We start from the raw sequence: 10268 nt of genomic DNA, 5'->3' as shown, positions 1-10268 counted from the left end.
ACAAGACCTAGATATATCATGTATAAAGTCTATCAAATCGGTCCAGACAAGGCCTAGAGATTTGATGTATATATAGTCTATCAAATCGGTCCAGACAAGGCCTAGAGATTTGATGTATATAGTCCATCAAATCGGTCCAGACAAGACCTAGATATATCATGTATAAAGTCTATCAAATCGGTCCAGACAAGGCCTAGAGATTTGTTGTATATAGTCTATCAAATCTATCTAGACAAGACATGGATATATCATGTATATAGTCCATCAAATCGGTCCAGACAAGGCCTAGAGATTTGTTGTATATATGGTCAATTAAATTGATCCAGATAAGGCCTAGATATATCATGTATAAAGTCTATCAAATCGGTCCAGACAAGGCCTAGAGATTTGATGTATATAGTCCATCAAACATAACATTTTTTTTGCATTAGAGTCTCAACATATCGCTGTTTTGACATTAGATTTTTAAATAATTACAACATTTGGGTATATGAAATAACAATTCACAATATTAATTATCTTAGAATAACACCCAACAACAAAAACATGTAATAATTTAATGGTAAAGTATTCAATGATTTATAAACATTGAATTTTTTATGTACATGGTATATATCACAATATCACATTCTGAATCTGCAGACAAAAGTCCAGCAATATGTTACAGTTAAAATGCTCTGAAGGATGTGAAAACGCTGCATTTCATACAATTAAAGCACAATATATTCTTTGGATCCATCTAAATATCCTGTACACAGTCTTGTCCAAACATCTCTATAGGCACTGAATGATTAGTAACAACATAATCACATTTTCAATGCAAAAGTTTATGATGATTTATGATGCATTTTAAAGATCACAGTTTAAAAGTCATAAAATTCTCCATGATGAGGTGTTAGTCCACTTGTGGGTTGTTCTGGAATAGATACTCGGCCTGAAAACAGAAACGATACCAAATTATATACGACTTTATAATTACGATGGCACAACCAATACAGAACAAATATATTGAGGCCAAATTATCTTAACATCTGTTACAAAAATCAGTCTTTGTTTTATGTTTTAGATATATGAAACCATTTCTTCCATACAAAATTAATAAAAAAAATATCAGGAATAACAATAATTTCCAACAATTTTAAAACATATATGAGCGTTTTGTGTTAATTCTTTTTGTCTTGATGGTGCAGTTTGATTTAGAAGGAAATAACCACCTATAGACCTATAGACTCTATAGACAGCTAGTGATAGAATATCAGGCTATATTAAGGCAACAACAGTTGAAACCAGGATTGACACCTAATACACGATCGTAGAGTGAATGTTTCCGCCTTTTGTATATAACACAATTATCTCCCTTGCAGATGGGTATATATTGTGACCTACACCATTAATTTGTCAGCAAAGATTATGTTTCTTTCTCTAAAAAAATATGACGTTACACTCTTAAAAACATTATATAACAATCAATACCTACCTGCAAGGGCAGATAACTCTGAAATATGCAAATACAGAATAAGTATCGTACAGATTAAAGATCTAGTACACAAGGCGACTAACCAAGGCATCAATGGGGTCATCAGGTCGAGTTTTGCAGCAGTCAATGAGACCTTGTGTTAGGGTTGGCATTACATGTTTCATCAGATAGTTCCTCAATGGGATGGACTGGGCCTCTAGGAGCTCATATTCTTCTCTCTTCACCTCATTTAATCGCTGAGTCTACAAATCAAAACAAAAGTAACATGAAACTCAACCACCCTATATTGAACTGTTTAAATAGTAAAAACAACTTATTTCAATTGATTGTTACCATTCCATTTAATTTTTACAATCAGAAAAAGTTCTAAAACTAATGGAATTTAATGCCCATTCTTTCACTTGTCCATGATTAGGAACCAATTTTTAAATCTTCTGATATTTACCCATTCCTCTTGTCTCTGTTTACGAAGAGCACTCTCTTCTGCCTCCCTCCTTTCCCGTTCTTGTTTTTCTTCTGTCTCGCGTTTCAGACGAGCTTCCTCTTCCACTCTCTTCATCTCTTCCAACTCCTCTGCTGTGGGACCTAAATCACAGAAAATACTGTTTCATGTTCTTTTATCAAAATTTAACTGTTTTTATTATATGGCATTCTCTTAGTTTGAAAATTTTCGTAGTTTTGTCGTATATGTATTCAGGCACAATATTTGTCTAAAAAAAAACAAACATAACAACAAATTAAAAAAAAAAATTCATGCCTGTACAAATTCTTACAGTCAGTCATACTTACCATAATTTCTAGGAGCTCCAATGATTTTTTTTAGTTTCTCAACAGTGTCTTTCATCATCTGGGATTCATCTTTGTTGACATCGACTTTCTCTGGGTGGATTTCAATTTCATCGAAATAGTTAAGGACAGTTTCATCCTCATTATTGATGGAGCGGAACTGGTCCAGCCTCCGTATCAGACCTTCTTCTGTGTTGTGTGTTCCATGAACTACACTTTCTGGTAGGTTCATGACACGATTATGCAGAAAGTCATCGGTGGCCTCAAGATTAAACACAAACTCTGGCATCAACAACTTATTATAGCTTCCAGCCTTAGCAGATTCCTCCGGTTCCTCGTCATCCTCAGCTGTGAAGAAAGAACATTGTCTCATCACAAATCATTTCCATCTCAGGTGATAAAAGATCTCGACATTATCTTAACTTATAATCATAAATCAACCATTTTCATAACTAAAACGCAAACAAATTAACAGATCAAAATTTATTTTGTTCCTTTCACATTTTTATTTCTCATCAGGACTCCCAAACTAAATCACTTCTTCTCATTGTTGGATATTTTCTTCTTTTGCTTTACTTTTATAAGTACTGTACTTTTAAAAGTAAAGTAAAAGTGAGAAAATAGAAAAAATAATCATAATAAAGCTACATTGTACTGTACAATGTAGTTTTATTATGATTATTGATTTAAATTTGTAATTAAAGCATTATCAAATTTTGAAGAAAAACATCAAATATCAAATTTTGAGGAAAAACTTAGAAATACATTTTTTTTTCTGATCAGCTCTGTCCTATTACTTTGTCTTTAAAATAATTACTAATTTTAACTTATTATCCCATAACTTATTTCTATTCATTTCACAGATTTGTATATATAGCTGTACAACTCCCATCAAAATGACTAAACAAATCACTGATCCCAGGTATAATGTACATACATGCAAACAGCTCCTTGGCTTGTTCAATAGTCTTTGGGAATCCATCGATGATGAAGCCCTGGTTCTGACAGGACATGGAGAGGAGTTTGTCCTTGAAGAACTGGATGACATGCTGGTCCTCTAGTCTGCCTGTTGCCTGGTCCTTGCCCTCGTTGATGCGGTCGATAAGGTCCTGGGCATCTTGAGCTTTACCGTCATCATCCTCCTGATCTTCTGAGTCTGCTCTCCGTGCAGTGGCATTCTGGTAGTGACAAGGAATACCAATATATTACATGTCAACCTCAATCTTTATTTCCAATAATTTAAAATTTATAATTACACCACTGCTATAGAAAGATTTAAATTTTGGTAAGTTTAATATATTAGCTTCTATTGCTTATCAAATCAACATTATCTACCAAAAATATTTTATTTCAATTTTCATGAAGCTTTACTTCAAAGGACTAAATGTGTATGAAAAAATAAACAACAATAAAATTTTATGTAGCTTGATTGTGGTAATAAAACTGATCTAAGCTTATAAATTAAAGAAAATTGCAATTCCATGAGTGTTTCTGTTAACAAAGAATCTATAATACCACATAATGGTCTAGTAAAACAAGAGATAGGCTGGTGGTCTTATACCTACCAGATTATCCATGGCCTCATCCACAACATCCTTAATCTTAATGTGATGAAGTTTGTAAAATTCACAAAGCTGCTGAACAACTGTTGACTTGCCAGAGGCTGGGGGTCCCAGTATACACACTCTCAAAGGCTGAAACAAAACATAGTACAGACTTATGCTTCTGTGGAATAACAGCATCAACACTTTCTCCCCATCAACTACTTTGGTAATGCATTTGCTGGTGTAATTTTCTTTCTTTTTTTCTGGTAATACAATTCACATCAATTTTGCACATTAATGTAAATATCACTGATACAGAAGTAGAATTTCTTCTCTTCCACAAATAATAATAGCAAATGCAACAGACAATCAATATGAGACAATTCTACTGTAAATCTACATTACCAGGTATTGATTTACAGAACAACTGCAGAAGCAACACACTTTGTAATAAGGCTGTAGATTTCTTATTTTTCTTCAACGTCCAGACAGTTATATACATTCATTTAGTTATCAACTAAAACCTTCAAAACAAAAACAAAACACAAAAATTAACTCTCTATGGATGTTTCAATTGACAGGTGATTTTTGAAATTGATTTACCTGTAGCCTGCGAGAGTCTTTGTATTCCTTGATAATTTGTTGAATGTTTTCTACAAGGCCAGTCTCGGCTGCCCAGTTCACTCTCATGTTCTCCTTTACATTGACTGCGTCCATTCTCAGGTTCACCAGTAGCTGGTCAAAGTCAGATTGCTGTAAGAAATCATTACATTATTATCAAAGATTCAAGATACATGTATAGATAGATATACAATGTACATGTTTATCCACAGTACACAAAAATTTGGAATACCCTGTATAAAACAAACTTTTGACAGATGTATAAAATCATAGTATATTTGTACTTTGAAATATCCATAGGAAACTTATAGCATGACATTTCAAATATTTTCTGAGATGTAACTTATTCATTGCTAAAAATCTTACTAAATAACATATTCTGACTATTTTTACCTCGATATCTTTGCTCAGCAATGCTTCTTCCTTTGTAATCATCTTGACTTTGCCAGTACCAAGGTTCTGACTCACAGCCTGGTGAACAAAAATCACACATACCGGTATGTATAAATTGGTTTTCTATTTTGATTACCAATACAGTACTTTTTTTGATGAAAACTGCAATTGTAGAACCCATTATTTATCCAATAAAATCTGAGAAACACAAAAATTGCATCAACCCAAATCAAATGATTTAATGGAACAGACAAGATCGTCTGACCTCATGTTACAAATACATGTAATGACTATCATATAACAATATACAGACAAAAGTAATTTTTTCCCCTTCATGCTAAATTATTACTCTATTTCGAAAGACTTTTGTTTTTGCTTGTAATTGGGTTATCATAGCAAGTACATCAACAGAAACACTACAGCTTACCTTGACAATTTCCTCCAGCGTGTTCTGTGCGTCATCCTTGGCGATCAGGTAACGCACCTTTGGTCTGCTGTCTGCTATGTTCTGTATTACTCTGTAAATGATTAGTAAGATACAATACTATTGAAGAAGTATATATAGTAAACACTGTAAAATTAGAAAATCAATTTCTAAGAGAAACAGTTCCTAATTTTTTAAGCATCTTGAAACAATTTAGCATCATCAAAAGTAGCATGGAGATACCTTATCTAGACAATAAATGCAGATGTTAGTTTGATATTGTTTTTTATACTGGTATGATAGAAACTAGAATTGACCTGTGTGATTAAAAGCTTACCCTGCTAAGTCTTTGATGTGGATGGTGGGTATAACATTCTGTCCATTTCCAAAACATAAAAGTTGTGGAGCATTGTGCCAGGCTGACTGTAACAGGAAATTCACCATTATTACATTATATTTCACTGCTGCATTCAATACTACTGTTCTTAACAATAAATCATTAAAAAATAAACAAATAATGAATTTTGAATCTGGTTGCTAAGGATATATTGCATACAGGAAAGCTTTTCTCCAATTAATATATTCTTGACTAAATCAAATGCTGACCTTGAACAGGTAGTGGAAGATGTTTTCTTCTGCTCCGTATGTCAGACCAGAGGCCACAACATATGTAACAAGCTTGGCTTTGTTCTGTAAAATGATATTAAAAAATATTAACGATATTTCAATATGATATACAAAATGAATAACTGAAAAAGTAATCCCAAAACTTACCTTCTATTGAGTTTTCACGCAAACGATAAAATTTCAAAAGTGTAACAATCTTAGCCAACATTCAGTTTGGGATATATTTACTGATTCAATCTTAGTTTTTTCTATATTATTTTATATTATTTTCTTTATTAATTTACTTTAGACTGAGTACCCACCGTCTTGCCCATCTTGATGACAGTTTTCTCTGCACTGATATGTTCCTTGTTGTTGGGATGAGGCTTCCTACGTCTGTAGTCATCCTCTGTGAAGGGGATTTCTGGATCATCCTGAAAACCAGAGAAATATCAGGTTCAAATCAGAAACAAAATTTGTGGAGAAAAAATATAGCCCAGCAAAATGTTCACTACTCTTGAAATAAATAAGTTGATGGTAATTAAGAAGTATCATAGTAAATTTGTTGTTTTTGTTCCAAACAATTAATGGTATGTATGAATACTGAATAGAATATCAAAAAGGGACAATGCGGTTTTTTTCTTATTATTTAAGACCATTTGTAAATCATATCAAGGAGGACAATCCAGGAATACAGGTAGTTATGTACATGCATTTGGTTATATTATAATCTATAATATATTCACTAAACTAGCAGTCTATATGGTAGAACTAATATCGTTGTCTAGTTTTCATTTCTAGTTAGATTCAGTAAAAGGCTACTTGATGTACACTCCAACAAATGTCATTTCCTTGCTTAATGTTCTCCAATATATCAAAAGCTGGATCATCTTTTTTGAAGACATAGCTTAATTTTCGAAAAATTCCAATAGCTTAATTTCTGATCATGCACGGTGTAAAATACTATATTATCATATCTGATAATTCTTTACTTTAAATGACTTACATTTTACCAATATGTGGGGTTAATGTTAATCTTAAAATATAATAAGATGAAACATTGGACTGATTATCAGATTTGATACACAAATGCAAGTACAATGTACAAACTTAAAGTACATGCAATGTAGAAAACTACTGTCTAATGTTTATATAATAATAAAGAAGAATATTTTAAATACTTTGAATATAATACATGGAATACATTTGCAATAGCATATATACACTGTATGATTGAACTATTAATCTTTTCTTAAAGTACCTCATCATCAATCTGAAAATGGGAAATGAATCACTATTGAAGGGAAATCTGATTCATAGACTTACATAAGGAAAAATAGCTAGAATTCATCTATTGTTCAAGTTTTCTGATGTTATAAAGGTGAAAACAATTGCTAGTTAAAAAGTACATAATTAACCGGTTCTTTTCCATTGTCAGAACTACACATTAAAAAATGGATAAAAATATTGAATTCAAAATGAAAAAAATTTCTAAAATTCAAAAGATAAAGAATATTATTTCAATTTATGCATATATGAACATATATTATAATTATCAATTCAAATTGTTTATTTCACTATTTTATCCTAGTCAATGAGTTGTTTGGTTGTTATTTAAGACTCTGGATCTTTGACCCCATTATACTTACAGGATCAAGAGGTTTGCTTTTGGCCCAGGTCATCACAGAGGAAATCAAAATAAACATTTTGGGCTTCTCAATTTTATCAAGATCTGAGTGAAGTTCTGTAAACAAGGAAAAATCACCTTATTGTTCAACACATCTTATAGTCATTTATAAGCTAAGTTTACAAAATAGAATAATAACAAACAAAGACAAAATACATATCATAGTGCATGTGCAATTACCAGTAAAGTCATGCACCAGGAAATCAATATTTGTTGAAGAAACATTGTTTAATTGGGCATGGTTTGTTTTGTATAAATTACACTAACATAATAAAATTGTCAAACAACAGACAAATCCCCAAGGAGATTTGATTCTTATACAACTCTATAACAATTTTTTGTTGCGATTATATACCCGTAGCTCACAACAGCTAATGCTAAATTTGTATGAAATATGCCAGCCTTTGTGACTTAATAATAATTAACTGTATTGTAATTGTTATATTTTACCTGATACTGCCCACACAGCCTCATCAATCTGGTCTGGATCCTCGGTAATATCATACACCAACACATCACATTCTACTAGGTGTTCATATAGCTGGTCTTTGTTTTCAAACTGAAATTAACACAAACACAATGAATATAGTGTATTTACTCATTAGTACCTGTAATTGATATATATATACTGTAGCATTTCTTTAACATATTTTTTTTCTCCTATGAAGGTCTGCAATTATTACTGGATTTCCTATTAGTTATAGTTTGATCTTATTTGATGAGTATTGCTCAGTTGCTATGAATAAAACATCATCTTTCTGGTTGTAGTACCATAAAGGTATATAAACTCTTCACATATCTGCATGTGAACAGATAATGTGGTCTTTTTGATACTCAACTTCTAGCTATTACAATTTGGAAGAAACTATACTTATTGTAATTTAAAACATTACTAAACATTACATGCACTTTAAAGGTTGTCATGTATGATGTCTACTTTATGTAATCATAAATGTTTTGTATGTAAATGCCCTGTGCAGGACCTTGATTGGTTTAATAAACATTGTCTATTGTCTATGCATATACAATTTATATACACAGTATGTACATGTATTACCTCAATTATTTCCTTGGCAAAATCTGGTTTGGGAGCTTCCCTATCCTTTAGTGTTCCAACAACCTCATAGCAGCCCTCTTTACTAAACAGAGCAAGAGAACTGCTGGTGGATCTGGCATCATCTTCTTCTTCTGGTTCCTCGAGGGATGCCCCTACTACACATCGGGACAGGTACTGAAGTGAAAAAGAAAATTATGAATAGACATCAATATACATCAGATTGTTTCCTTAATACTTAAATTGTGTTTATTGTTTTAAAACACTTAATTTTCTTCACATGTACTAGGCCTAATACTAGGCTACTTTTAATGTTTTTCTTATTAAGCTTTTCGTGTGGACATATCGTTTGAAATAGAATTGAATAAAGAGATTAATCGGTAGCATTGAATTATGAAGTCCGAATTATCTATCTTTGCTATAGACATAAGATACATATATCGACAGTAGGCCAAATGGTGAGTACTGACTACTGACATGACTACTGACATTTAGAACCCTTCGGATTTTAGACAGAAACAGAAATTGAATTACGGGTCTCAATTTGCAGTCTGGCAGTTACTACACAGTAATTTACAACATGTTTCTTTGTAGTAAGCATGACATGTGCACCATCGACACGCATTGTTCTGCATAACCTTCCACAATGAATCTAGGTTACAGTATGGTTTGTTTACTAAAGAGACACTGTAGAAACGAAGGAAAATACGGGGGAATGTTTATGTGCATGCATATGGAAATTTTACTTTAGACAATACATTTTAACCATGATTAGACATATCAAATAAATATATAGGAACAAACTTCACTTACCTTTCCTAAGTTCTTTCCCTGATATTGATCTAAATGGTTCACAAAGATTCGTTTACTTTTCGGCTTCTCCATTTCGTCCGCCATATTGAGTGTGTAGATCTGTTACTATGGACGACGGCAAGAGGGATAACTCCAATATGTTTATATCAGCTTCCGGTTTTGGGTAGCGCGTCAAAAAATGATGAGACATGCAGCTAGTCACTTTTGAACAACTTCTTATGAATGTGAATGTGTGTAAATGTATTTTTTCAATACAATTAACCAATATTGGAAAAGATTAATCCAGGTTAGCTATGTTGATTAGTGATGAAATCTTCATTTCAAAATATTTCGTTTAAAAACAAAGAGGAAGAAAATTATATTCAAAACATTAAAATTTTTTCATTTTAATGATTTAAAAATTTGATTATGAAATTAGGTTATGCAAAACACATTGAAATACATTATATTCTACGAAAAATATCAAAACAAATAAAAAAGAAAATATATATAAACAACAAGAGGCCCAGAGGGCCTGTATCGCTCACCTGGTTTGTAATGTCAAGTCATGTTCTGAAGACAGGTTCATTGTTTCTTTTCTGAAGGAATTTGAATATTTACCTCTTATTTCCCTATAAGGCCCCGCCCCTCCTGCCCCCGAGGGGTCAGAGCCAAAATTTATACAAGTTCTGTTCCCCTTCCCCCAAGGATATTTGTGGCCAAATTTGGTTACAATCCATGCAGAACTCTAGGACAAGTAGCCATTTATAGGATTTACCTCTATTTCTCCTATTGGGCCCCGCCACTCCTGCCCCTGAGGGGTCAGAGCCAAAATTTATACAAGTTCTGTTCCCCTTCCCCCAAGGATGTTTGTGGCCAAATTT

General features: G+C 32.5%; 1 protein-coding gene across 1 annotated transcript; it reads right to left on the bottom strand.

The window, feature by feature from the left end:
- Nucleotides 1–543: 543 nt before the first annotated feature.
- On the bottom strand, nt 544–9565 carry LOC138318314 (adenylate kinase 7-like). Its single transcript, XM_069260572.1, has 16 exons — nt 9406–9565; nt 8596–8769; nt 7989–8097; nt 7501–7595; nt 6175–6285; nt 5852–5935; nt 5583–5668; nt 5249–5339; nt 4822–4899; nt 4411–4560; nt 3829–3957; nt 3201–3441; nt 2267–2611; nt 1923–2062; nt 1561–1719; nt 544–934 (listed from the first exon to the last, which is right to left on the bottom strand). Exons 1-16 carry the CDS (start codon nt 9487–9489, stop codon nt 896–898), a joined length of 2115 nt encoding a protein of 704 aa, XP_069116673.1. The 5' UTR covers nt 9490–9565; the 3' UTR covers nt 544–895.
- Between the last annotated feature and the right edge of the window lie 703 nt (nt 9566–10268).

Source organism: Argopecten irradians, chromosome 3 (assembly GCF_041381155.1).
Source record: "Argopecten irradians isolate NY chromosome 3, Ai_NY, whole genome shotgun sequence".
Classification (NCBI taxonomy): domain Eukaryota; kingdom Metazoa; phylum Mollusca; class Bivalvia; order Pectinida; family Pectinidae; genus Argopecten; species Argopecten irradians.
Note: the sequence above shows the minus strand (reverse complement) of the source record. Positions and strands in the feature narration are given on the sequence as shown.

What these genes read in the sequence shown, in the direction of transcription:
- LOC138318314 (XM_069260572.1), bottom strand. Translation starts at nt 9,489, where the DNA reads ATGGCGGACGAAATGGAGAAGCCGAAAAGTAAACGAATCTTTGTGAAC. An exon ending in GGCTGTGTGGGCAGTATCAG is followed by an intron (nt 7,596 to 7,988) that starts GTAAAATATAAC and finishes CCTTGTTTACAG; the next exon opens with AACTTCACTCAGATCTTGAT. An exon ending in ATGACCCCATTGATGCCTTG is followed by an intron (nt 935 to 1,560) that starts GTTAGTCGCCTT and finishes TTCTGTTTTCAG; the next exon opens with GCCGAGTATCTATTCCAGAA.